This window comes from Verticillium dahliae, genomic scaffold (assembly GCF_000150675.1).
Source record: "Verticillium dahliae VdLs.17 supercont1.2 genomic scaffold, whole genome shotgun sequence".
NCBI classification, from domain to species: domain Eukaryota; kingdom Fungi; phylum Ascomycota; class Sordariomycetes; order Glomerellales; family Plectosphaerellaceae; genus Verticillium; species Verticillium dahliae.
This window is the reverse complement of record NW_009276916.1, coordinates 526,400-548,156: the sequence shown is the minus strand read 5'-3', so window position 1 is coordinate 548,156 and position 21,757 is coordinate 526,400. Positions and strand designations below refer to the sequence as shown.

Genomic DNA, 21,757 nt, shown 5'->3' with positions numbered 1-21,757 from the left:
GTGCAATTGTTGCTCTGGAGAGCTCGGTCTGGGGCTCGATTAAAGGCCGTGCAGCGGCGACCGCTGCTTGAGTTCCTCGAGCCAGACAAGACCACTGTCGTGCTTCAAGAACCGCTTTGAATCAGCGACATCGAGCGTCTCGTCAGCTTGGTTGAAAGGGCCATTTGCATTCTTGTACTAGTATTGTGGACGGATTCCCTGAAGCCCAAAAGGGCAGCGCGCTTCTTCTGTGTTAGCATATATACTTGGGGCTGAAGAGCATTCACGAGCGAGCATCTTTCAAGATAATTAATTAGCCATGAGGATTGGTGTCGCCAGTGGAGTGATAGTTTCGGTTTGCCCCGATCGAAGTGAAGAGGCAGCAATTGTCCGCGCGAGGTGAAATACTTAGGGATGATTCCTAGACCTATCGTTCGAGGTTCGATTAAGGTCAAGCTGAAAACACGCCATTGCAAGCAATTTGACTTAAGATTCACGTGAAAAGGTTTCATACTATTGCTAAGCATATGCAGACATAGAAGTTGTGTTGTCAGCGTGCATAGCTCATAGTATATGTAAGTTGCTATCCTCAGCCAGGACGCTGGCGTGGTCAAGTTGTTCAGCACAAGGTGGCACAAGGTGGCACAAGGTGCATGTGTAGTTTTCATGTTAGAAATCTTTACCAGTACTGGCCAAAGGACATCGATAATGCAGTCAAAGCTGGTTGTTCATCAGAAATAAAGAACTGTCACAAAACATCATGAAATGATTTCCTTCAGAAGCAGTGTCGTAAGTGTGTTGTCAGATGCGCATACAAAATGGCGCTACATTGCATCTACAAGGCTCTTGTGACTTTGAAATGCTGACCACAGTGTATAGCTTTTTTAACCTGTCTTGGCTAGGATAGCTATCAGTCATGTGTTTTGCAGAAGAGCAACAGCACGTATAGAAGTCCGCCATGGACGAGGACCAGCACATGTCAGATAATTGCAGTGTGAACACAATGACTAGAGTCCTCAGTCCCTGCCTTACCCTAACCCTCGCTTTTCGATATCTCCTCTTAGAAGAGCTCGGGAGACTATAGCGCATGTGGCGCAAGCTCCGCACTACGAAATTCAGAACATTTTCTCTTATAAGCCTGTAAGAGATATAACAAGAAGTCTGAAAATCACACCGAAACTCCAATGAGCCGTTGTTCTTGCGAGTAAAGGTCGAAGTTCCACACCCAATAGCTGCGAGGTCACAGTGAGCTACTGGTAAAGAATCAACGAGGGCTAACAACTTTACAAGAACTGATGTCACCAAGTAGATATAAGGCCCAGTAAAACCAGAAGTAATGCAATACATGACTGCAATAGATTCGATCACTACAGTAATTAAGCGCCTGAGAAGGTTCCTCGCCTAGACACTTCATGCGAAACGCACTTTTGACTCGTTCCGTAGTCTATCAATTGCGCAACGCGTAGAACAACCTCAAAGCTCTTCAACGGCGAAGTCAAAGAACGACAGATGAGTATTCAAATAATAAACCTTTTATTCGCTGTCGTTGCCAGTGTCATGTGGGATCTCCAGGGATTGTCAGATATCGAGGCCAGGTCAGCCGCTTACATAAGATTGACAATGAATGCATGGACATTCGATATGACGTACCGCATCCCGGTTAGCGCCCCACACATCACGTCGTCCAACAACTGCGATTGTTCACCAATTGACGACAACTGAACTGTCAAGCTCAGCCGGACCATCGCACATCGAAAATTCCTAGCTGAATGCTCTCCATCGGATCGAAGAAGAACTGGCGATTGAATCGAGGGCCTAATCCCAATCAAGAGCCGCTGGACACAAGGTCGACATGGCGCCTTCAAAACGAGGTCCCTCGGTCTTGGTAGGTGTAGTAAATCTGCGGACAGCTCTGATCACTGCTAACCATGCATTCACCACAGGTGACTGACTCCCGCAACAGACCGGCGCCTCGTCCTGCAGCACAGCGCCGTGATACTGGAGCAGGTGGTGCAGGCCGGCCACCCATGCGCTTCATCTCTGTCGACAATGTCCTCCAATATTCTTCCGACATACCCTCTGGTCAACCTCGACCCGGCCCTGTCCAACGACCAGGCGGTCCCATTGGCGCACGCCGCATCCCTTCTTCTTCAGGAGCTGGAGGAGGTCTACCAACTGTCCAATCGAGGTCCGGCCAATCGATTGTGCCGTCACGAACGACGAAGATCAGCGAGAAGCTCGTCCTGTTGCCCGAAACCATCGACGAGAGAAAGAGCTCAGACGAGGACGAGGACGACGATGCTGCTTTACTGGCGAAAAGACTCGAGCAAGAAGAGAGCCGGCCACTGAAGGACGAAGAACTAGAGCTGCTGCGCAAGAGGGGCCCAATTCGTGGCAAGAGCTATGCCGAGAGAATGCCCAAGGTGCAGCGGAAGGAAAAGCTCGCGCGGTTGACTGCCTACTGTACTGCTCAATCGTACAAGACGAAATCGACGGCCGAATTCTTACGCAAGAAGCACGGTGCCAAAACGAAGCTCTACGACGATTGTCTTTACGCCATCTATGCGCTGCCTCTACTTCCGGGCTCTGAAGGCTGCCGGGTGCGGAGCCGGCCAATGCTCAAAACGCCTGGCAGCGGCAAAACTGTGCTTGATCTTGAGATGGAGCGAAGCGAGCGGAGGGGCCACCAGGGAGGATACTTTCCAGACGACGCCTACACCGGCACGAGTCCCACCAACGGAGATTCAGAACAGCATTTCGAGGACCTGCATCGTGGACGGTCCCAGCCGAATGGCGACTCGAACGATACAACGAGTCCTGATGACCGCTCACTGTCACCCATGAGCCGTATCGCTCCAGATGCCAAGGCGTTCGCTGAAGTGTTTCTCTTCTCATATGGTGTCGTTGTCTTCTGGAATTTCACCGAAAACCAGGAGAAAGACATTCTCGCCGACCTGACCTTTGCCGAGAACGACTCTGGCCAGAGTCTTCTCACGCGGCCGTTGAACGAGGAGGATTTTGAGACGGAGGAATTCCACTTTGAATACAGCGAGAACATAAAACGCCCGCGTATCTTCAACGACATGATCACCTTACTCCCACGAAGCGATCACATGATCAAGCTCTCTATCAGCCACGCCATTGCGCAAAGCACCAAGCTTTGTCTCTTTGAAGAACGCATGAGCGAGACAATGCTCGACGCACAACACGTGCCGAAGAGGCTCGCACTGACCGGCGAGCTCAACATGACGCGAACCGAAATCCTCAAGATCCTCGGCCGGCTGTTCAAGAGTCGCGTGGATATCAACCTTTGTATGTATCACTTTGGACTCTGTCACACCACGATCACGCTAACCCTGCCCAGCATCCAACATCCTCGACGTGCCCAACTTCTTCTGGGACTCGGAACCCACCCTCAACCCCCTCTACGTCGCCATCCGCGAGTACCTCGAGATCGATCCCCGCATCAAGGTCCTCAACGAACGGTGCCGTGTCTTCCTCGACCTAGCCGAGATCCTCTCCGACTCGGTTGCAGACTCCAAGATGAGCTACATCACCTGGATCGTCATCATCCTCATCGTCATCAGCATCCTCGTCACACTGACAGAAGTCGGCTTGCGCTTCATCCTGCTGAGCAAGAACAGCGACGAAGGCGGCAAAAAGCCCAGCGAGACCGCCGTGCGCATGCTGCTCGACGTGCCCCAGGTGGATGTCGGCGCCGGCGGACTAGCCGGGGAGCTGCAGGGCAAAAACGTCACCGTCGAGGACGTGAGGCGGTGGAGCCGTCTGCTGGGCGACGCGGACCTGTGCGGCAGCCAGATCGTGGGCGAGACGTTCAAGGGCGTCTGAGATACCATCTTGGCTGCTGCGCTTGGTGGCGTTTTAGACTTGTCTCTTCCTTGGGTTGGTTCCGCGTCGATCTGAGCGTGGCGTTTTGCGTTTGGCTTTGAAAAGACTTTCTTCCCCGGGGGTTTATGGAATGTTGCAACTAGACGCAAGTCTCATTAGTCTTCCACGGACCATGCTTTCTTCCTTTGACTTGGCTTGACCTAGCCGTGCGTGTAGCAATACAAGAGAGCACATACAAAGTGGATGAGATTCAAGTGAAGTATACATCGCAGTAAATAATCTAGACTGTCTTAATCTAGTAACCAACACCAGAATCCAACGCAAAGAAAGTCGCCCACAAGATTTAGTACATGGATGCATCCCTCAGACGTCTCGGTCGTTCATGTCCGCAAGAGGAACATAACCTTCCGTCTCCTTACTGCCGGTGCGCAGCCTCTTGAACAGGTCAGTGACCCTGTCAACCAGGCTGAAGCCAGAGGCCTTGGCGCGGCCGCCACGGCTCTCGATGAGGGCGTCGTTCATCCAGGCAGGACGCGACCAGAACTTGAGAAGCAGGCTGCTCACGACGACACTGACGCTGCTGCACGCCATGGCAGCACCAGCAGCCATGGGGTGGAGGTGGAAGCCGAAGGGCAGGAAGAGGCCCATGGCAAAGGGGAGGCCGATTAAGTTGTACATACAGGCCCAGGCGAGATTGAGCTTGATGCGATTAAAGATGGAGCGCGCAAGATGCAGGGCAGAGGGGATGTCCATGAGGTCGGTGGGCCGCATGAGGACGACATCAGCGGCTTCCATGGCAACGTCGGTGCCGCTCGCCATGGCGATGCCAACGTCGGCGGTCGCGAGGGCCGGAGAATCGTTGATTCCGTCACCAACCATGCCGACAACCTCGCCTTGTTCCTGAAGCTGACGGACGATAGCCTGCTTCTGGTCAGGGGACACACCGGCGTAGACATCGTCAGGCGAAACGCCCACGGCGGCAGCCACAGCCATGGCAGTGGAACGCTGGTCGCCAGTGACGATGGCCGTCTTGACGCCCATGCGGTGCAGGACGGCAATCGCAGCGGCAGCGCCGTCCTTGATCGTGTCCGCCAGGCAAAGGTGACCACTGTACTTGCCGTCAACAGCGATGAAGATATTGGTGGTGCCGGCATTCGTGTTCTTCGCGTTCTTGTTGGCTTTGCTGTTGAGCTGCTCCGATGCCTCCACAGCATCCTCGGGTACGTCAACGTTGTTCTCGCGCAGGAAGCGAACATTGCCGACCAGGACGCGGTAACGAAGGCGCTCAGTGCTCGATGCAGGTTCAACCAAAGCGTTGATACCCCGTCCTACGGCGGCCGTAAACTCGCCGACACTACCTTCAATCGTTCCCTCAGCATCGAGACTAAGCTCGGTCTTGGCAGCGCCGAGGACAGCGCGGCCAACAGGATGCTCGCTGCCCATCTCGGCAAGACCAAGAATGGACCACCAAAGTCGTCGGCGCCACTCGTTGTCTTGCCAGTAGGGATCGAGTTGAACTTTGGCCACGCTCATCTTGCCGTGCGTGATTGTGCCGGTCTTGTCAAACACAATTTGCGTTACCTTGGTGGTGGTTTCGAGAGCTGCGCCACCCTTGACAAGAATTCCATTCTCAGCACCGACGCCAGTGCCCACCATGACAGCTGTCGGAGTAGCAAGGCCAAGGGCACAGGGGCAGGCGAAGACGATGACAGAAATGCAGAGCTTGACGCACACCATGATCTTGCCGCCGCTATGCTCCTCAGTGAAGACCTTTGGAGGGTTCTTGAGCACATGGCTGAGCACCATCCAAACGAGGAATGTCATCAAGCCAAGGATAAGGATCATGGGAACGAAGTAGCCGGCGAGTGTGTCGGCCAGTCGCTGGATAGGCGCACGGGTTGTCTGTGCCTCTTGTACGAGCTTGACAATCTGGCTGAGCTGAGTGTCACGGCCGGCACGCGTAACACGGAAATCGACACGGCCGTGACCATTGACAGTTCCGCCGATCAGGTGACTGCCTTTCTTCTTCTGAACAGGCATCGCCTCGCCAGTCACCATGCTCTCGTCCACATATGTCTCGCCACGAACCAGCACGCCGTCGGCTGGAATCTTGTCACCAGGTCGAAGAATTACAATGTCGCCCACCTGGATCAGCTCCGTAGGGATGACCTTCTCCTCGGCCGCCGAACCATCGCGATTTGGTGTCTTGGGTTCAACCAGCGCTGCGTTGTCCCAGCTCTCAGCAGCCTTCTCGGCGGCAATAGGATCGGCGTAGATGGTGGCCATGGATGGCGCGAGCGACATGAGACGCGACAGTGCTTTTGACGTCTTGCCCTTCGCATTGTTCTCCAAGTAACGACCGAGAGTGACGAAAGTGATCAACATGGTGCTCGTGTCAAAGATGGTGCTGGGCCGAGAGTGAGGGGAAAAGAATATGGAAACCAGCATGGCCGTGACACTGAAGAAGAAGGCGCATGAAGTTCCGAGGATGACGAGGACGTCCATGGTTGGGGAGCCGTGCTTGATGGACTTCCAGCCAGAGATATAAAATCGCCTTCCAATGCCAAACTGGACGGGGATCGTGAGGGCCATGCAGACACAGTCGCCGAGGAAAAGACCAGGCAGGATTTCCAAGCCGCCAAAGTCGAGAGATGGTAAGCACATTGGGATGATCATGCTGATGAGCAAGACAGGTATCGCGAATGAGAGCGACAGTCTGAACGCTCTTCGCCACTCATTGATTTCTCGCGTCTTGGCGAGCGATTCAAGTTGTGCATTGTTGTCGTCGCTGTCTGCCATGAGCGCATTCAAGCCTTCAGATTCAACTGCCTCGACGATGGCTCGTAGTCCAATCAGAGCGGGTACATGGACAACGGTGAGTCGCGAAGAAGCCAGCTTGAGAGTAGCTGATTTGACACCGGAGAGAGATTCAAGCTTCGCTTCGAGGGCAAGAGCAGAGGTGGCGTCAAGATTGCCATAAACCTTGAACTGGACGGTCGAGTTGGCGCCGGAGTGGTCTGAGATATCAGACTGAGAAGAGAGAACCTCAGCGCCGAAACCACGATCCTCGATTATCTCAGCAATCTTATCTGCGGAAAGCTTGGATGTATCGTGAGTAATGACGGCACGTTCAGCCAACAAGCTGATGTTGAACTTGAGGACACCGTCGACGTCTGTGAAGCCACCCTCGACTGCGGACGTGCACGCTCCGCAGGTCATGCCCTCTATTGCGATCGTCGTTGTGGCGATGGTACTCGTAGAGCCAGCACCGGATTTCGACTTCCTTTCTGGCTGTATCTTGTTGCTTTCGAGGATCTCGGCACCGAAGCCTCTGTCCTCGATGATCTCGGCGATCTGCTCGGCGGTTAAAAGAGTAGGGTCGTGCTCGATAACAGCGCGTTCAGAAAGAAGTGATATGCTGAAAGATTTGAGCCCAGGAAGATCCTTAAAGCCTCCCTCGACGGCTGATGTGCAAGCTCCACAAGTCATGCCTTCGATGGCTATGGTTGTAGACATCAAATCTTCATCGTCGTCATCGTCAAAGGCCGCCTCGTCCACAGCGTGGCGGTTGAGAATGGGTGAGGGCAGGTCCGTCGCCAGCACTTCGGCGTCAAACCCTCTGTCCTCAATAATCTGTTGTATTTGTTCGGCCGAGATGTGCTGGGGATCGTGGAGGACAACAGCGCGCTCCATGACGAGGCTCACGGAGACATTTCCAACGCCTTCGACGCCCTTGAAGCCGGATTCGACGGCCGAGGTGCAGGCACCGCATCTGACTGCGCGTAAGTATATTGCGACTAACCGAGAGAGAGCGTATATCAAGGGACTCACGTCATGCCCCCAACCTGGAGAGTTGTTGTCGCCATATGCGCCGTGTTGGGTACGATGAGGCCGGACGACGTTGATCGTCTGCCACTCTCCTCTTCCCTCGGTGGGACCTTGATGTAGGCGGGCGCCATGTTTGGACGCGTTTGGAGTGTTGTTGGCGGGATAGGGTGCCGCCGTTCGGGAGTCGAGGTCGCTTCTGGAGAAGGGTCTCGAAGAGAATGGGTGGAGGGCCTTGGGCGGGGGATCTCAGATGGCCGCGACTGCGTGGGTGTATTGCTGTGCTATGCTACACTGTTGCGTGCAGACTCATTACTATTGATTTCGGTCGTGGGATAGATGGACTCGGCGTAGCTCGGCTTGGCGCCAATGTCAATCGTCGTCCTCGAGTCGAGGAGGCTGAGACGACGAGATGGCGGCAGCGACGACAATTTCGTAAGCAAAGCGCAACAGCAACAAGCACTGACTGGCAGAAAAGGGACGATAGTTCTCGAGACCCAGAAGACCGGCTTCCAGAAGGAGAAGGGGGGAGGCGAACGGAGAATAGGTTGGGGGTATTTAGAAATATACTGAGGGTGACCGATTGGAAGCCAAGCCACTGCAAGAGGAGAGGACAGAGGCGACAAATGCAACACCACGAACCAGCAGGCGGGAAGAAGGATGACAGAATACGGAAGGTCGGCGGGTGGTGGGTTTTTGTCAGCGAAACGGCGCACCGAGACGTGCAGCATCGACATCCACCGGCCCTTTCCATCATCGTGCCAAGGGGCAGGGGTCCCAGACTATCGTCCCCTCTTCTGTGAATAAGTACCTAGACTGCTAGAGTACCTACGGTGGTAGCCCCCGAAGATGGGCACGAGGGGCCCTGAGCGGCGTGTCATCACCCACTGTAAAAAGACGATAGCGCGTGCTGGTAGGCGGTGGTGGGATAGCTACCAGGGTAAGGTACCTGTGCTCGATGAATCTAGGGGTGTGGGGGGAGGGGGGGGGCGCTTGTCTTGGGTCCTCGGCGGCCAGGATCAGCGCCTGCAACCTGCGACATGCCGGGGGATACGGCGATACTTCTGACCAGCTTCCTGAAAGGACTTGGGCCAATCGAGACTTGTTCCAATCAGACGCACTGCGATTCCTGGTGGCGCACCTTGGTCCTAGCAATGTCCGAGCTGCTTGGGGGGAGGAGGCTCCACTCAGCATCTTCTCCCACGGCGTAAAGGCGTAAAGGCGTGCCGTGCGTGGGGTGGGTGCGTTGTCTGTCCCTTCTATGCGCTGTATTGGCTGCGTTGGCTCGTCCTCTAGAAACGAGCATCGCATGCCTTGACTCCGCGATAGATTGCCGATAGATGTTAGAATGCCTTGCTTTTGATTTTGCTCGACCGACGCCCTCGTGCTCGTGAACCGTTTACACGGAGCCTTCCCTTCGTTGGCTCCCGTGCTCAAAATCGAGTGACACAGCGTTACGCTGTCCGTCTGCTGACCCTCCTTCTCGTCCCGATGGTCCCGTCCAGGTCAGCACCGGCAGGCACGGCTCCGAATTCTAACAAGAAAGCAAGCGCCCAGACCACATTGTTCAAAGGAAGCTCAGGTTGGATGGCGCAGCCTCAGGTGCCAACACGCGGCAGAAGTATCGAGTGTCCAAGGCTGTCTCAGCTTCTCGTCTGAAGCAACAGCTGAGTTGCGCTACCAGCTGCTGAGTTCAATAGATCAGGCTAAGTTTGAAGCCGAATCACCCGCTAACCTCTCAACCCGTTGCCACCCCCATACGTCTGCGTCCCGCCTGTTTCGTTTACCGTTCCAGGGCTGACAGGGTACGAGATGCAATGCCGTACTACCGTAGAAGGCATGATGAGGGCATCGAGAGCGCAAGCACGCCATACAAATAGTTTATACAAATGCTACGATCGCAATCAGAAGTGAGCACTTCCATCTCCAGGAGTGAAAACTGCTCAAGTTTGATTGTTACACGTCATCGCTATTCCGAGACAGCAATTAAAAGGGACTTTTTCTTTCTTCATCGGCAAATCAATCAACGCATTGAGGAATAGTCGGGAGAATTGCAGTCATCGCTGTCTCTGGCCGTCTGGCGATCTGTCTTCGATATCACATCTTCTGGATATAGAAGCTGGTAACCAAATTGCGTGGCAGCCGGTTGGCATGCTTTGAGTATCGTACGATGATGGCCAGATATTGATGCTGGCAAAAGTCGGGCTGGCGCAGATGCAAGAGACGCACGAAATGCTGAGGTAATGAATGACACTGATGAGCTCCTTATCGATTAACGACAAGCTCCAGCATCTTAGCCTCCAGTGAATGCTAGATAGATCCACTTGCAGTTCGACTGCCCCGCGCGGATCACTGTGCTCACTAACTAGCCTTTGTCCAAACAACCACGGACCTCTTGCCGCCTCAACATCACGGTCCCATGCTCAAACAGATCTGATACCAGGAACCCTCCAGGCTCAGACTCGCGGAAACAAACGACTCCACAAACTTCTGAGCAGCTCCCGGCTACGATCTTCCGTCAATCGACACATTCCCTGTCACGCCGGCTAGACGATCAACCTTGGCACAGAAGCGACAGCTACTTGCTCTGGCTCCTTGAGGCTCGTGTCCAGGCGCTGCTTCAGAGCTGTCAGCCTCGTCAGCCCTTCGGCGAGGCTACCAATATACGTTCTGACCCCCCGAGACCTACCTCCCTCGACAGCCTATTTCAGCCATGGAGCAGACAAAAGCTCTGAATGCGTTGGAGGTAATCGCCATTCCACACGCCCATCTCCTCGAGGCACCTCGCTAACCTTGCATAGCCTTTCCTGGCCCTCAGCAAGTCAGCGAGCTCCCCTCGTGCTGCCGCAGATCTTGTCACCCGTGCGACCTCCAATCCGAATACATTTCTCTTCACAGAGCTGCTTCAGACGCCACAGATCCAGAGCCTCGCCCAGTCTGCCGAACACGCCGCATACCTCACATTACTCCGCATCTTCTCCTATGGCACCTACGCCGACTACCAGAGGCAGCAGCAGCAGTCCTCCCAGTCGCTGCCCGACCTGAGTGAGAGCCAGGCCCTCAAGCTCCGCCAGCTCTCCCTCCTCACCCTGGCCCGCGACCGCACCAATCTCGCCTACCCCCGTCTCCAATCCGCTTTGTCTCTGCCCCGACACCCGCGCCCTCGAGGCCCTCGTGACCTCGGCCATCTACGCCGGCCTCATCCAGGCCACCCTCGATCCCGCCCGCCAGCACGCCCACGTCACCGCCCTGGACCCTCTGCGCGACCTCGCGCCCGACTCCATCCCTGCCCTCTCGGACGCCCTGCTCCCCTGGTCCGATCGCTGCGCCGCCACCCTCCACGACATTGACGCCGAGACCGCCGCCATCCGCGCCGAGGCCGCCCGCAGACAGCGCCACGCTAGCGCTCGCGAGGAGCGGCTCGCCGAGCTCGTCGCCGAGACGAAGCACTCGGCCGGCGGGGCCAGTGGCGGCTTCCTGAGCGGCGCTACTGACGCTGCGCGCCGCGCCGGCCACAGCATGCGGGAGCGCGCCAGGGTGCTCAGCAAGCGTGGGAGCAATCTGATGGAGACGGCCGATCAGGAGGACGAGGAGGCCATGGACCTCGACCTCGAGGAGGAGGAGCAGAAGCGGGCCAGTCGTCGCAAGCTGTAGGGGTTCTAGCGCGACGTGGGATCATCACCGGTGTTGCGGGGTGCGAATGGGAGAGACAAATTGTGCCGACTAGGCAAACTGTGCCGACCAGGCGGCAAAGAGGCGTTTTCATGCATGCTTTCACCAAGGCAGACGGCATCCTATCACGAGGGTCCAACAGCAATAGCGGGCACGACACGGTAATGAGACACGGAATTTATGATTTTTGCTCTCTTGTTTTGAAAGTGTCCGATTCTCCAGGGACTAAGGGCCTGGCTCGCAGGCTTCGTTGCTCTCATATACAAATAGGATCAAGGGCCGTCGTGCACTTCCTTTTACAAAAAAGGCAGTTACACACAAGACAGAAAGTTGTTGGTGATGATACATGCCTGTAACATCTCAAATGGTCCAAGTACAGAAGAAAGACGATGTGAATCGCTCGACCAATGGGTCGATGGTGCCAAACTGGATCAGTGCCAGCCAGCCTAATCCATACAATTACCATCTGCATGCCACCCATCCTTATCGACCACGTGGTATCCTAAAGGGAGAGACTGGAAAGCAAAGTGCGAAGTGTGTTATCCTCGATGAAGAAGAGTAAGAAGTAAAAGCAAATCCGTAAGCCCCGCTCGAATCCTTTACGCCTTGGAATATCATTACGTTCGTCAAGTCCCCGGCCTGCCAGCCGCGCCCCAGGCTTCTGCTGATACAGGCTCTGGCTTACTCCTGGATCTACAATCTCTTGCCTGGAACCAGGATGAAGAGTACGCAGAGGGCAGCATCGATCAGAATAGTGACGGCAAGAACCATAATGGCTCGTTTGGCGAGTAGCGTGCGGACGTATGGTTCACGAACGCGGGAGAAGTTGAAAGGCGTGTACTCGCTCAAGCCAATGAGAGCGAGGACGGGATCGAGAGAGTACTGGTATGATGCGAGGAAGTAAACACCCAAGGTAAATGGCAGGATCAGCTTGCAGAGGTTAGCAAAAGTTGTCACAGCAGTTGGTACGCTCATTGCTTACCCAGCATCTGGTAAGTCGGCTCCTGTCAAGGAAGATGAGGACGAAGGCCGTCCAGAAGGCACCGAACATTGCTACGAGACCAAAAATGAGACGCATAACCAGTGTTGGCGGAATAAGATTTCCAAGCGCCTTCATGCGTAGGAAACCAGGGAAGGCATCCCGCTCCATAGCCTGGAAGACATAGTCCTTAGCTACGTCAAACACCTCTGGGTCATCCCTCCCAAACTCTTCGATGGCTGACGTGACATCTTGGGTGATGCTGCCAGGTAGAGTGATTTCGCGCTCCGCACCGGGAAGGAGGAAGGTGTAAAGGATCTTCTCCGCTGAGGCACGAATATCCTGGCGGGCAACTGTGTGGCCAGGCGAGTTGGAGTCGGACGTGACGTCGCGAGGAGTGCTGAATGCTGGACTGGGCCGGCTGTTGTTGCGGCGATCATTGCTGCTTTGTGGCGAGTCCTGGATCTGGTCTTCACGGAGGTAGGCAGACATTTGGGCGTCCTGGTCCTTCTCCTTTTCCGTTGCGTACATGGATGGGCCGGCTCCAATACCTATGTTGGTCATGTCGCCCATACTTTCGAGGATGGCCGAGGAACGCTTGGAACCGGCTTTCTCCAACTCCGGCGTGCCAACTAGAACAGAACGGCGGAGTTCACGGACATAATGGCGACATAGTGACATGTGCTGAGCGACATCAAGCCTGCAACTGGGTCAGTATTTCATCCCAGGAAGGCAATCGTAGGTCCCGACGAACCAGAAGTCAAGGTAATCAACGGATCGTTGTTGATCACGCATGTAGATGTAGAAGGAAAAGAGGTCGACGGGCGGCAGAGTACGACGGCTGAGCACCTCGAAGAGAGTCGGAAGCCTATTCCGGCCGTAGTCGGGCTGTGGTGATGGCGTCGCCATTGCCGGGTCGGGATGTGTGTCTTCCATGATGATTGGGGATGCTCAAGCTGCGGCGATGGTCGTTCAAGCGTGTGTGCTTCACGTATGCTGAAGAGCGAAAGTCGAAGATCGGTTCGGCAGGCGTGGTAGAGGTGATAGTGGTGAAGAGAATGCTCTGTGCGATTGATGAGATCGCGATGGGCAGAAACGGTTGTTTCCTGGCGAACCAAACCCCCTGTGCGACGCGAACTCGTATCGGCCAATTGCTCCTGGTCCGTCGACTATTGTGATCGTTTCGAAAGAGCGGAAGTGTTGCGAATGCGCTCAGCGCAAAAAGAGGGCGTCTTCGTTGAGGTTGTGGTTGACGGCAGTCGCAGGAATGTGACGATGCGGGCCATGGAAACGGCAACAACAGCAGATCACTCGCCAGGTCGTTGACGCCAGGCAGACTGAGACGAGATGGATTGCTGCGTCCGGCGGCTGCGGTTGGGGGGTGGGACCCAGGGTCGGTACGTACTGGGCCCTGTCATGCCCCTTGTCGGCATCGCTCATCTGAGCAGAGTGGGGGCATGCTTTGTCTGTTGATGCGCCGAGTCACGTGCAACCACCCACCACAGTCCGGCCCGCAAGTGGCCAATTTGATTGGCTCGCTAGGGCTTTTTTGCGCCTGCACACAGGATTTTGTTCGGTTTTCCACTTTGCCAGAATTCAGACTCCAGACCTGGACCTTCGCCAGCCCAACGCCCAACTTCCTCGACAAGCCCTGAACCAGCGACAACCACGAGGAATCGTCCAAGATGTCGACCAAGCAGAAGAAGACCGGCGGCAAGCAGCGCTCCGCCATCGCGGACGTTGTCGCTCGCGAGTACACCATCCACATGCACAAGCGCGTTAGTAGACACCACCGCAACCAAACCGCACAACTCCAAGACGGGACCGCCGACGATGGCTTGAGCAGGTCTAGGAAGAGGAGATTATTTCAGTGCACAGTTGGAACCCAACGCTGACATTTTGTTTTCAACAGCTCCACGGCGAGACCTTCAAGAAGCGTGCTCCCCAGGCCATCAAGCAGATCAAGCTCTTCGCCACCAAGTCCATGGTACGTGCCAACTATTCCGCGCCTACGACTGCCTCCGGCCCGACAGACAAAGAGACAGAAAGGGTTGGAGGCAGAAGTGGACGACAAGGAACCAACTCGACTATTTGGCCCGCCGAAAAACTAACATGTCACGCAGGGCACCACCGATGTCCGCCTCGACCCCCAACTGAACAAGAAGGTCTGGGAGCAGGGTATTAAGGGCGTTCCTTACAGGCTCCGCGTCCGCATCTCGCGCAGGCGAAACGACGAGGACGGCGCCAAGGAGAAGCTTTACAGCTACGTGCAGGCCGTCAACGTCAAGAACCCCAAGGGTCTCCCGACGGTTGTCGTCGAGGAGTAAAATTTTCCTCTCTATGGCAATGGTTCAAACAAGGGCGGCATCGGCATTAAGGAGTTGTATGGGTCTTTAGCTTTTCCCACCACCACGATTACTTCAGAGGAAATGCGAGAGAGGCTTGATTCCCCGACGAATCCGAACGAAAATCCTTCTTCCACCGTCCACAACCAGCCAATCCGATGACTGGCCCTGGATAGGTTCGACGACCGATATGATGAACCCGGGGTTAAAAGTGAAATGACATGCGGGGTCGAAATTCTAGACGATGTGGAACGGATGGATTTGGGCAGCGATGGTAGGGGTGTTGGTCGGTCGGTCATTTGATCGATGGTGTTACAAGTTGCTCAGTAGCTTTGCTACCGACTATACGTCTGCCCTTGAGCGAACAGATTCGTTGCTTCGCCATTCCTCCATGCCCCTCCTCGCCCATACCCATGTCACATGCAGTGCTATGCCAGTTCAAGAATTTGAAACTGCAACGCAGTTCCAAACAAGCCATTATTTCATTCATGCGATACAAAGAAGACTCCCACCTTGCTGTGCTCGGGTATAATGCCTTCCCTCTCGTTTCAAAAACAAAACAACACCTATTCGTCCTCGACGTCACGGTGACGGGCTAGGACCTTGCGCTTGAACTCCTCCATGTCCTTGTCCCACAGTTCGGCTGCCTCGCCGTTGAGAGGTGAAGAGCTTCGTGGTGTCAGTGCATGTTCATCCAAGTCTCGCAGCATGGTGAGGCTTACTTATTGGGCTCACCCAGCAAGCTTTGCAAGCTGAGGAGGACGGTCTGGATGTTGTATGCAGCGGTCCACTTGTCCTTGAGAATGTCGAGGCAGATTCGACCGGAGAAGTCAAAGTTGGGGTGGTAGATGGGGGTCTTGAAGAGGACAGTAGGCGCAGCGTAAGGATAGTTGTTGGGAAAGGCGAGGCTCAGCTTGAGGGTGAGGCCAGCGTAGGGGGTGTCATCTGGTCCCTCAATGGTAGCTGTCCAGCTCATGAGGTTGCCGTCGGCTGACGGGAAAGCGGACACGCCAGGCGCGGGCGAGGTCATAAGCTGCATCAGCTCCGTCTGCAACCTGTGACAGAGGTAATCAGGTTAGCACGAGATCCAGCACCGACAAGCGTAAAGCCTAGGACCAAGGAGCGTCGGGGCGTTGGTGGTCCTGCCGCCCTTTCGCGAAGCTACGTACCTCTTGGTAACGCTTCCCGCATCGGGGCCTTTGCGGGCTGTGCTGAGCTTGGCCTGCTGGATGCTACCAGGAGCGGCGTTCTGGCTGTCTTCTGCTGCAAAGTCCATGGCTGCGGTGGTGTGAAAGAGTTGGTGGGTATGGATAGTGTGGCCCTGGATGCAACAGCCGGTAATGGTGTTTCGACGACAGGGGGGGGACAAAGACAGGAGGATAAGTCCAGTTTTGTGCCTGGGGAAGAGGGGCAATGGGCGTTGTAGGCGAATGTAGAAGTCTCTGAATGGCGGGTGTTTGTGTAGGAAGAATGTGGAAGCAGAAAATGGAAGTCAGAGATGCTACTGAGCGTATTGTAATTCGGTCAGTCAGTGCTGGTTGAATCAGGTCAGAAAGGGAGCTGCTGAGGTGCTGAGGCTCGGTGGGCTTGGCGAGGCGGTGTTTACTGCAACCAGCAGTCACCCGCCCGGGGCAACCGCGATTGGGGGCTCTGCCAGCCAATAGATACGCTAAGACGCGTGAGGCGGGGTTGTTTCGAATTGGTGTACGAATGCCCAAACACCACTCGTGCAACCTCTTTACGCGTTCAGGACGCGGTTCTGTGTACCACTTTGAATGCCGCCAGCATGGTGAGGGGCTTTTTTTTTTTCTTGTTGTTTACTTGCACGCACCTTCCTCTCTCCTGAATCATATCGCCAGCCAGACATGCAGCCCAGGCAGCGACGGGATATAGACTGTTCACAACAGCCTATCAGGCATCCCTGGCCTCCACTTTTGGTCCCCGTTGATGGTGCGCAAGTTACTTGCCTAGGTACCTGGGTACCTGAAGGCAGTCATCAGTGCACTCACCGTCTCAACACCATCCCACTTGCTTGATCGAAATGTCGTGTACCTAGAACCATCACACATAACCATCTCGAGGTGACGGGGCTGGCAATCGACTAATTCACAATGGCTCAGTCCCAATTAGACCCTCTCCCCAATAACCTGCCCTTCAGGATCGTGTCCAAAACTATTGGACGGGGAGCCTATGCATCGTGCGTCTTGTCTCCGCCTTCTGGCTCCCCGTGAACGCAACAGAGATCTAACGTTGAATAGCATCAAAAAGGCCATACCCCTCGATACAACATCGCCAATCTTTGCTGTCAAGCTCATCCACAAGGACTATGCTGTCCGCCAAGGCCGCGTCTCTGCCAAGCAGATGCTGATGGAGGTCTCCCTTCACTCTCATGTTGGCCAGCACGCCAACATCATAGAGTGGTTCGCCACAGGAGAAGACCACATCTGGCGATGGATCGCCATGGAATTCGCCGAGGGCGGAGACTTGTTCGACAAGATTGAGGCCGATGTTGGTGTCTCTGAGGACATTGCACACATCTACTTCCTCCAGCTCGTCAGCGGCGTGAGCTTTATGCACTCCAAAGGCGTCGCCCACCGAGACCTGAAGCCAGAGAACATCCTCCTCTCTGAAACGGGAAATCTCAAGCTCGCAGACTTTGGCATGGCGACCATGTTTGAGTACAAGGGGCAACGCAAGACCAGCTCGGCCCTGTGCGGAAGCCCTCCTTACATCGCTCCGGAGATTCTTGCCTGTGGCCGCTCCGATAAGAACGGAAAAGCAACAGCCAAATACTCGCCAGATCTCGTAGACATTTGGTCGTGCGGTGTGATCCTCTTCGTTTTGTTGGTGGGCAACACTCCATGGGATGAGCCATCTAAGGGCAGCTGGGAGTATCAAGAGTACCTCCGAACCAAGGGTCGCAGCACAGATGCCCTTTGGGATCGACTCCCTGCTGAGGTGCTTTCACTCCTCCGCGGCATGATGAGCGTCGACCCCGCAAGCCGATTTTCCTTCAGCAAAATACGCCAGCACCCTTGGTATACGAGAAACAACACGTTGATGACCGGGGACGGCAAGGTCGCTGACCCGCTCACTTTGGCCACTCAAATGCTGCAGAACCTACGCATCGATTTCAGCCAGCGGCCCTCCCAACTACTCTCATCAACCGCGGGCGACTCCATGGACATTGACGGCTCAGGCGTACCGGACAAGCTTTCGTCTACCCAACCTGAAACACACATTACCGACATAGACTGGGACTATGAACGCCCTGCCCTGCGTTCCGTTGGCTCCATGGCCATCTCTTCGACACAGCCAGCGTTGCGTAGTGACACCAGCACCTTCCCCAAGTCAAACGGTCGTAGCCAGGTGTTAGACCATCTCGTCGATGAGCCCACGATGAGCCAATTCTCACAAAACCCTGGCATCCCCTTGACCCTGACCCAGGCTGCGCGCCAGTTCCGCGACATTGTACCAGCCGAGTCTCTGACGCGCTTCTTCTCCCACATGTCGCCGCAGCTCCTCGTGCAAGTGCTCGGCGATGCCCTCCATCAGCTTGGCGTTCCCTCACCTCCCGTGACGCCAAGCTTGTACGCAGAACACGTCGCCACCGTCCGCGTCCGTACCCTAGACGGTCGCAAGCAGAGCCTTCACGGCGAGATTCAGGTCCACCGTCACCAGCTGCCTGACGATCAGGAACTTCTGGACGTGCGGTTCGTCAAAATCAAGGGCGACCCTCTCGAGTGGCGTCGCTTCTTCAAAAAGGTGGTCGTACTGTGCAAGGATGTTGTCTACGTCCCGGACGCATAGGAGAGGGACCTGTTGAAAGGAGGCATCAGGGTCTTCTTGCGGTCTTCTTCACAGGCGGATCCAAGCGGGCCCATTTTCAGAATCAAAACTACAATATCAATTCACGACAGGAAGGATACCCGAAGAAGTTAAGAATCAGTAGTTTTAAACCCTTCCCTTTCAAGTGTATCGCCGCTTCCATACAGTGATCTGACAAATAACCCGCTATAATTGTGGTAACTCAAACGTTGTCATCCTCGCGGTCCGTCCCTGCTCTTCCGTCAATGCAGCAGCAGAAGAATAAGACCTAGCGATCAGCGGGGTCCTCAAATTCCCTGCCATGCGGTGGCTGTCCATACGTGCGGTGTGTAGAGCGTGGGGAACGTGAAGCCGAAGGGGATCTGCCTTGTTGCTGGCTTTGTGAATTACCTTGTTCGAGACCTTCAGGTGCTGCGCCGGTCGAGGCCCGGGCCGTCTGCCTCGAGAGAGCCGCACGTGCCGGGCGAGGTAGCGGGGGGAAAAGTTCTGGCCGGGGTATTCCTATCCAGGGGCGCCGGGAGGGGGACGGCCTCCGGCCTCTGCCCCGGCGTCCTCCGACTTCCTCGTCTTGATCGGCAGTTGTATGTTGAGTCAATGGAGCAAAGGGAGTGTTCTGGGCCCACGAGTTGCCGAAAGGATCTACCACAGTGGTACTCGGCTGCATGGAACGAGATGACGGCCTCCGGCTGCCAAGGCCAGGTTGTGGGACGAAGCTAGCAGGCCATGGCCGGCTTGGCGTTGAGCTGTTCTCAAAATCATCTTCCGTCAATCTTTGATTGATCATTTGCATGCGTCGAACGAAGCTACCAGGCCAGGGCCGGTTTGGCGTTGAGCTGTTCTCGAAATCGTCTTCCATCAACATTTGATTGATCATTTGCATGCGTCGACGAGCCTCCTCAGGCCTCCACGCGGATCTCAGCTCCGTCTCGTCGACTGCGTACGCCTGGAAGGGCCCAAAGTTCCATGGAATATCATCGAAACGACGGCCTCCGCGGTCCGGCTCTTGTGTTTCTTGTCGGGCTTCGCTCGCTCTGTTGTCCTCGTTTTCCTGTCTCTGGTGATATTGACTACGGCGCTCGCGTACCGGCACGCGCTGTCCCCGGCCGTTGCCGTATCGTGGACACTGGTGCGTGAAACGGAACGGCTCTCCGCAAAGGAAGCAGAACTCGGCGCCGCAGCGGCATCTGCAATGATACAATCAGTCTCCATTTCATCATTGAATCAACAGAAAAGCCCCCCCCCCCCCCGGGATATAAACTTCATGATGACACCAGGGGATAAAAGGCAACCAGGGTGAACTTACGTTACGTGGTTGCAGCCGGCAGTCAGCTCGATGATCCGACTACACCGGGGGCAGCTCGACCACCCCTTCTCATCCATGAGATCCTTGAGCATCTCATCCTCCGCCTCTTCAGTGCAGGGCCGTCCTGGATGTGAGGCTCGGCGGCAGGCACGGCATGTGTTGTCGCCACAGACCAGGCAGGTGGCATCTGTTTGCTCACCGGGCCTCGCCGGGATGAACTCGCCACAAGCCGGGCGGGCACAATGAATCTGCTCGCCGACGGGTGTCTCGTTCTGCTGTCGGGCCTGCAGCCAGAGGCGCAGCACGTCGGGCAAGTCCAGCCAGGCGATCGTCGACTCGTCGAGCGGGTCGCAGCATTTGGGCGGCCAGACGGCACCGGGACCCAGACCGCTGACGAGCTGTCGGCAGAGACACTTCTTGCACCAGACGTGACCGCACGGCAACTTGATCTGTCTGTCAGGGTCCGTGGCCTCAAGGCAGATGGAGCACACGTCGCCCGTATCACGTCCTTTCCTTTCGTCAGCTTCGTCACCGGAGTCGGCCACGGCCTGGAGATGGGCCAGTATTCTCTTCCTCTCCGCTTCAGCGATCCAGGTGGGCTGTTCCGTGTCCCTTTCCGCGGCAGGAGGCTCAGTCGTGGTGGCAGAAGTCGAAGCAGAGGCGCGCACCTGATTCTGCACGCTCCTCATTATGGCAATGTTGATCTGCTCATCGCTAGCGATCCCGAGAGCCGTGTCGATGGCTTGAGAGACTTCGTATTGCGTGCCGGGGTTGTTGAGATTGATGAGTCCAGACCTGAGCACAATGGCCAGGACCTCCTCGTCGAGGTCCTCCAGACGACTCATGCTGTGTTGGACGTGCTTTTTTACCTGCTCTCCGTTTTTTGTTGTGCTTGGTACTCTTGCTTGCAATGCTTGACTCTGTTGTCTGGATCAGTGTGCTCCGATGGTACTTGTTCTTGTCTCTGTCTCTTGGTTAAGGAAGGCTTTCCTTTAACAAATATACTGCTGTGTATCACGGCCGAGGCTGTGAATTTCGGAGATTCCTGCATCAACCGAGAGCTCCAAGTCAGCTGTAAGAACAGAGAGGCGTGCCAGGAACCGGAGCAGCAGCCAGGAAAAATCAGCAGGAAGAGGACGCAGCGTTGAAGAAAAGGACAGCAGTGGTTGGGAATGAAGCCAAGGCAGCGGCCGGAATTACATAGAAGACCCTAGACCTCTTGCTTCGCGGTCGTCGTGGAAAGGAAAAGCGATGCACCTGTTCGTGATCACATATGTGTCGCCGCGGCGACAACCCAGAAATGCGCTGTTGAGTAAACGACTGGGAAAAGCAACAGTAATGAGCTCCGCGGGCCGATCGCAGTCATTCCTACTACACACAAGTCATAAAGACAGCAAGACGTGGCCGATGGTGAACAACAGGTAAGCTTCTAAGTGATACTCTCGATTGCATGAAGAAAGATGCAGGATGATGTTCATTTCGCTACGACTAGATCTTCACTGTCGTCGATTTTTTTGTGAAGCGTCTGCCCATTCACAGACAGTTTCAAAAGACAATGATGATGAGATTTTGATGGTAATCAAGACTAGAAAACCCGGCTTCCTAACACTCGTGTGCGTCAGGTACAAATGGCGTGGAAAGCCTTCATGATTTGATGCATGTTGTCAAGGATATCTATCTTAGCCGGCACAATAGAAAGATGCATGGCCTGACTAGGAGAAACCAGGAGACAGACAACCTCGTCACTAGAGACTACCACGCAAATTCCCCCGTGTAAACCCTTTGTACGATCCACCATGGTAGTCAAAGATTCACGAACCAGTCACATGTCACTCGCGGCGCAAGCCCTTCATCACCATTCCTCTTACATGATCGAATGATTCCATTGTGCGAAACTATGCAAGCTGCCAAACGGCCCCTTTCAGTGTGCTGAACGCAGCCTGGTTACTCTACGCCGTGCTCGGACGGCATGCTGGG

At 55.2% G+C, this 21,757-nt stretch overlaps 8 protein-coding genes across 8 annotated transcripts; 4 read left to right on the top strand and 4 right to left on the bottom strand.

The window, feature by feature from the left end:
• Window positions 1–1,831: 1,831 nt before the first annotated feature.
• VDAG_00982 (sporulation protein RMD8) lies at window positions 1,832–3,828 on the top strand (the record flags this gene model as incomplete). The annotated part of the gene is made up of 3 exons (XM_009649868.1): window positions 1,832–1,864; window positions 1,923–3,291; window positions 3,344–3,828. The coding sequence occupies 3 exons, from the start codon at window positions 1,832–1,834 to the stop codon at window positions 3,826–3,828; spliced, it is 1,887 nt and encodes a 628-aa protein (XP_009648163.1).
• Window positions 3,829–4,191: 363 nt separating this feature from the next.
• Window positions 4,192–7,787, bottom strand: VDAG_00981 (copper-transporting ATPase RAN1; the record flags this gene model as incomplete). Its single annotated transcript, XM_009649867.1, has 2 exons — window positions 4,192–7,600; window positions 7,660–7,787. The coding sequence occupies 2 exons, from the start codon at window positions 7,785–7,787 to the stop codon at window positions 4,192–4,194; spliced, it is 3,537 nt and encodes a 1,178-aa protein (XP_009648162.1).
• Window positions 7,788–10,366: 2,579 nt separating this feature from the next.
• VDAG_00980 (ACOB protein) lies at window positions 10,367–11,307 on the top strand (the record flags this gene model as incomplete). The annotated part of the gene is made up of 3 exons (XM_009649866.1): window positions 10,367–10,399; window positions 10,455–10,672; window positions 10,728–11,307. The coding sequence occupies 3 exons, from the start codon at window positions 10,367–10,369 to the stop codon at window positions 11,305–11,307; spliced, it is 831 nt and encodes a 276-aa protein (XP_009648161.1).
• A 213-nt stretch (window positions 11,308–11,520) lies between these two features.
• On the bottom strand, window positions 11,521–13,599 carry VDAG_00979 (regulator of G-protein signaling domain-containing protein). The gene is made up of 3 exons (XM_009649865.1): window positions 13,059–13,599; window positions 12,308–13,004; window positions 11,521–12,255 (listed from the first exon to the last, which is right to left on the bottom strand). Exons 1-3 carry the CDS (start codon window positions 13,211–13,213, stop codon window positions 12,019–12,021), a joined length of 1,089 nt encoding a protein of 362 aa, XP_009648160.1. The 5' UTR covers window positions 13,214–13,599; the 3' UTR covers window positions 11,521–12,018.
• A 332-nt stretch (window positions 13,600–13,931) lies between these two features.
• On the top strand, window positions 13,932–14,770 carry VDAG_00978 (60S ribosomal protein L31). The gene is made up of 3 exons (XM_009649864.1): window positions 13,932–14,082; window positions 14,217–14,291; window positions 14,428–14,770. Exons 1-3 carry the CDS (start codon window positions 13,990–13,992, stop codon window positions 14,629–14,631), a joined length of 372 nt encoding a protein of 123 aa, XP_009648159.1. The 5' UTR covers window positions 13,932–13,989; the 3' UTR covers window positions 14,632–14,770.
• A 316-nt stretch (window positions 14,771–15,086) lies between these two features.
• Window positions 15,087–16,114, bottom strand: VDAG_00977 (ubiquitin-conjugating enzyme). Its single transcript, XM_009649863.1, has 3 exons — window positions 15,819–16,114; window positions 15,372–15,704; window positions 15,087–15,318 (listed from the first exon to the last, which is right to left on the bottom strand). The coding sequence occupies exons 1-3, from the start codon at window positions 15,923–15,925 to the stop codon at window positions 15,216–15,218; spliced, it is 543 nt and encodes a 180-aa protein (XP_009648158.1). The 5' UTR covers window positions 15,926–16,114; the 3' UTR covers window positions 15,087–15,215.
• A 646-nt stretch (window positions 16,115–16,760) lies between these two features.
• Window positions 16,761–18,459, top strand: VDAG_00976 (serine/threonine-protein kinase chk1; the record flags this gene model as incomplete). Its single annotated transcript, XM_009649862.1, has 2 exons — window positions 16,761–16,846; window positions 16,908–18,459. 2 exons carry the CDS (start codon window positions 16,761–16,763, stop codon window positions 18,457–18,459), a joined length of 1,638 nt encoding a protein of 545 aa, XP_009648157.1.
• Window positions 18,460–18,745: 286 nt separating this feature from the next.
• VDAG_00975 (IBR domain-containing protein) lies at window positions 18,746–20,625 on the bottom strand (the record flags this gene model as incomplete). Its single annotated transcript, XM_009649861.1, has 2 exons — window positions 18,746–19,661; window positions 19,781–20,625. 2 exons carry the CDS (start codon window positions 20,623–20,625, stop codon window positions 18,746–18,748), a joined length of 1,761 nt encoding a protein of 586 aa, XP_009648156.1.
• Window positions 20,626–21,757: the final 1,132 nt, after the last annotated feature.

Excerpts from the sequence above, each read along its gene's own strand:
- VDAG_00979 (XM_009649865.1), bottom strand. The coding sequence starts at position 13,213 with ATGGCGACGCCATCACCACAGCCCGACTACGGCCGGAATAGGCTTCCG. Across the intron at positions 13,005-13,058 it reads GTTGATTACCTTGACTTCTG|GCTTGATGTCGCTCAGCACA; the intron begins GTTCGTCGGGAC and ends ACCCAGTTGCAG. Across the intron at positions 12,256-12,307 it reads GCCGACTTACCAGATGCTGG|CTGATCCTGCCATTTACCTT; the intron begins GTAAGCAATGAG and ends AACCTCTGCAAG.
- VDAG_00978 (XM_009649864.1), top strand. The coding sequence starts at position 13,990 with ATGTCGACCAAGCAGAAGAAGACCGGCGGCAAGCAGCGCTCCGCCATC. Across the intron at positions 14,083-14,216 it reads CCATCCACATGCACAAGCGC|CTCCACGGCGAGACCTTCAA; the intron begins GTTAGTAGACAC and ends TGTTTTCAACAG. Across the intron at positions 14,292-14,427 it reads TCTTCGCCACCAAGTCCATG|GGCACCACCGATGTCCGCCT; the intron begins GTACGTGCCAAC and ends CATGTCACGCAG.
- VDAG_00977 (XM_009649863.1), bottom strand. The coding sequence starts at position 15,925 with ATGGACTTTGCAGCAGAAGACAGCCAGAACGCCGCTCCTGGTAGCATC. Across the intron at positions 15,705-15,818 it reads GCGGGAAGCGTTACCAAGAG|GTTGCAGACGGAGCTGATGC; the intron begins GTACGTAGCTTC and ends CCTCTGTCACAG. Across the intron at positions 15,319-15,371 it reads TTGCTGGGTGAGCCCAATAA|CTCTTCACCTCTCAACGGCG; the intron begins GTAAGCCTCACC and ends GACACCACGAAG.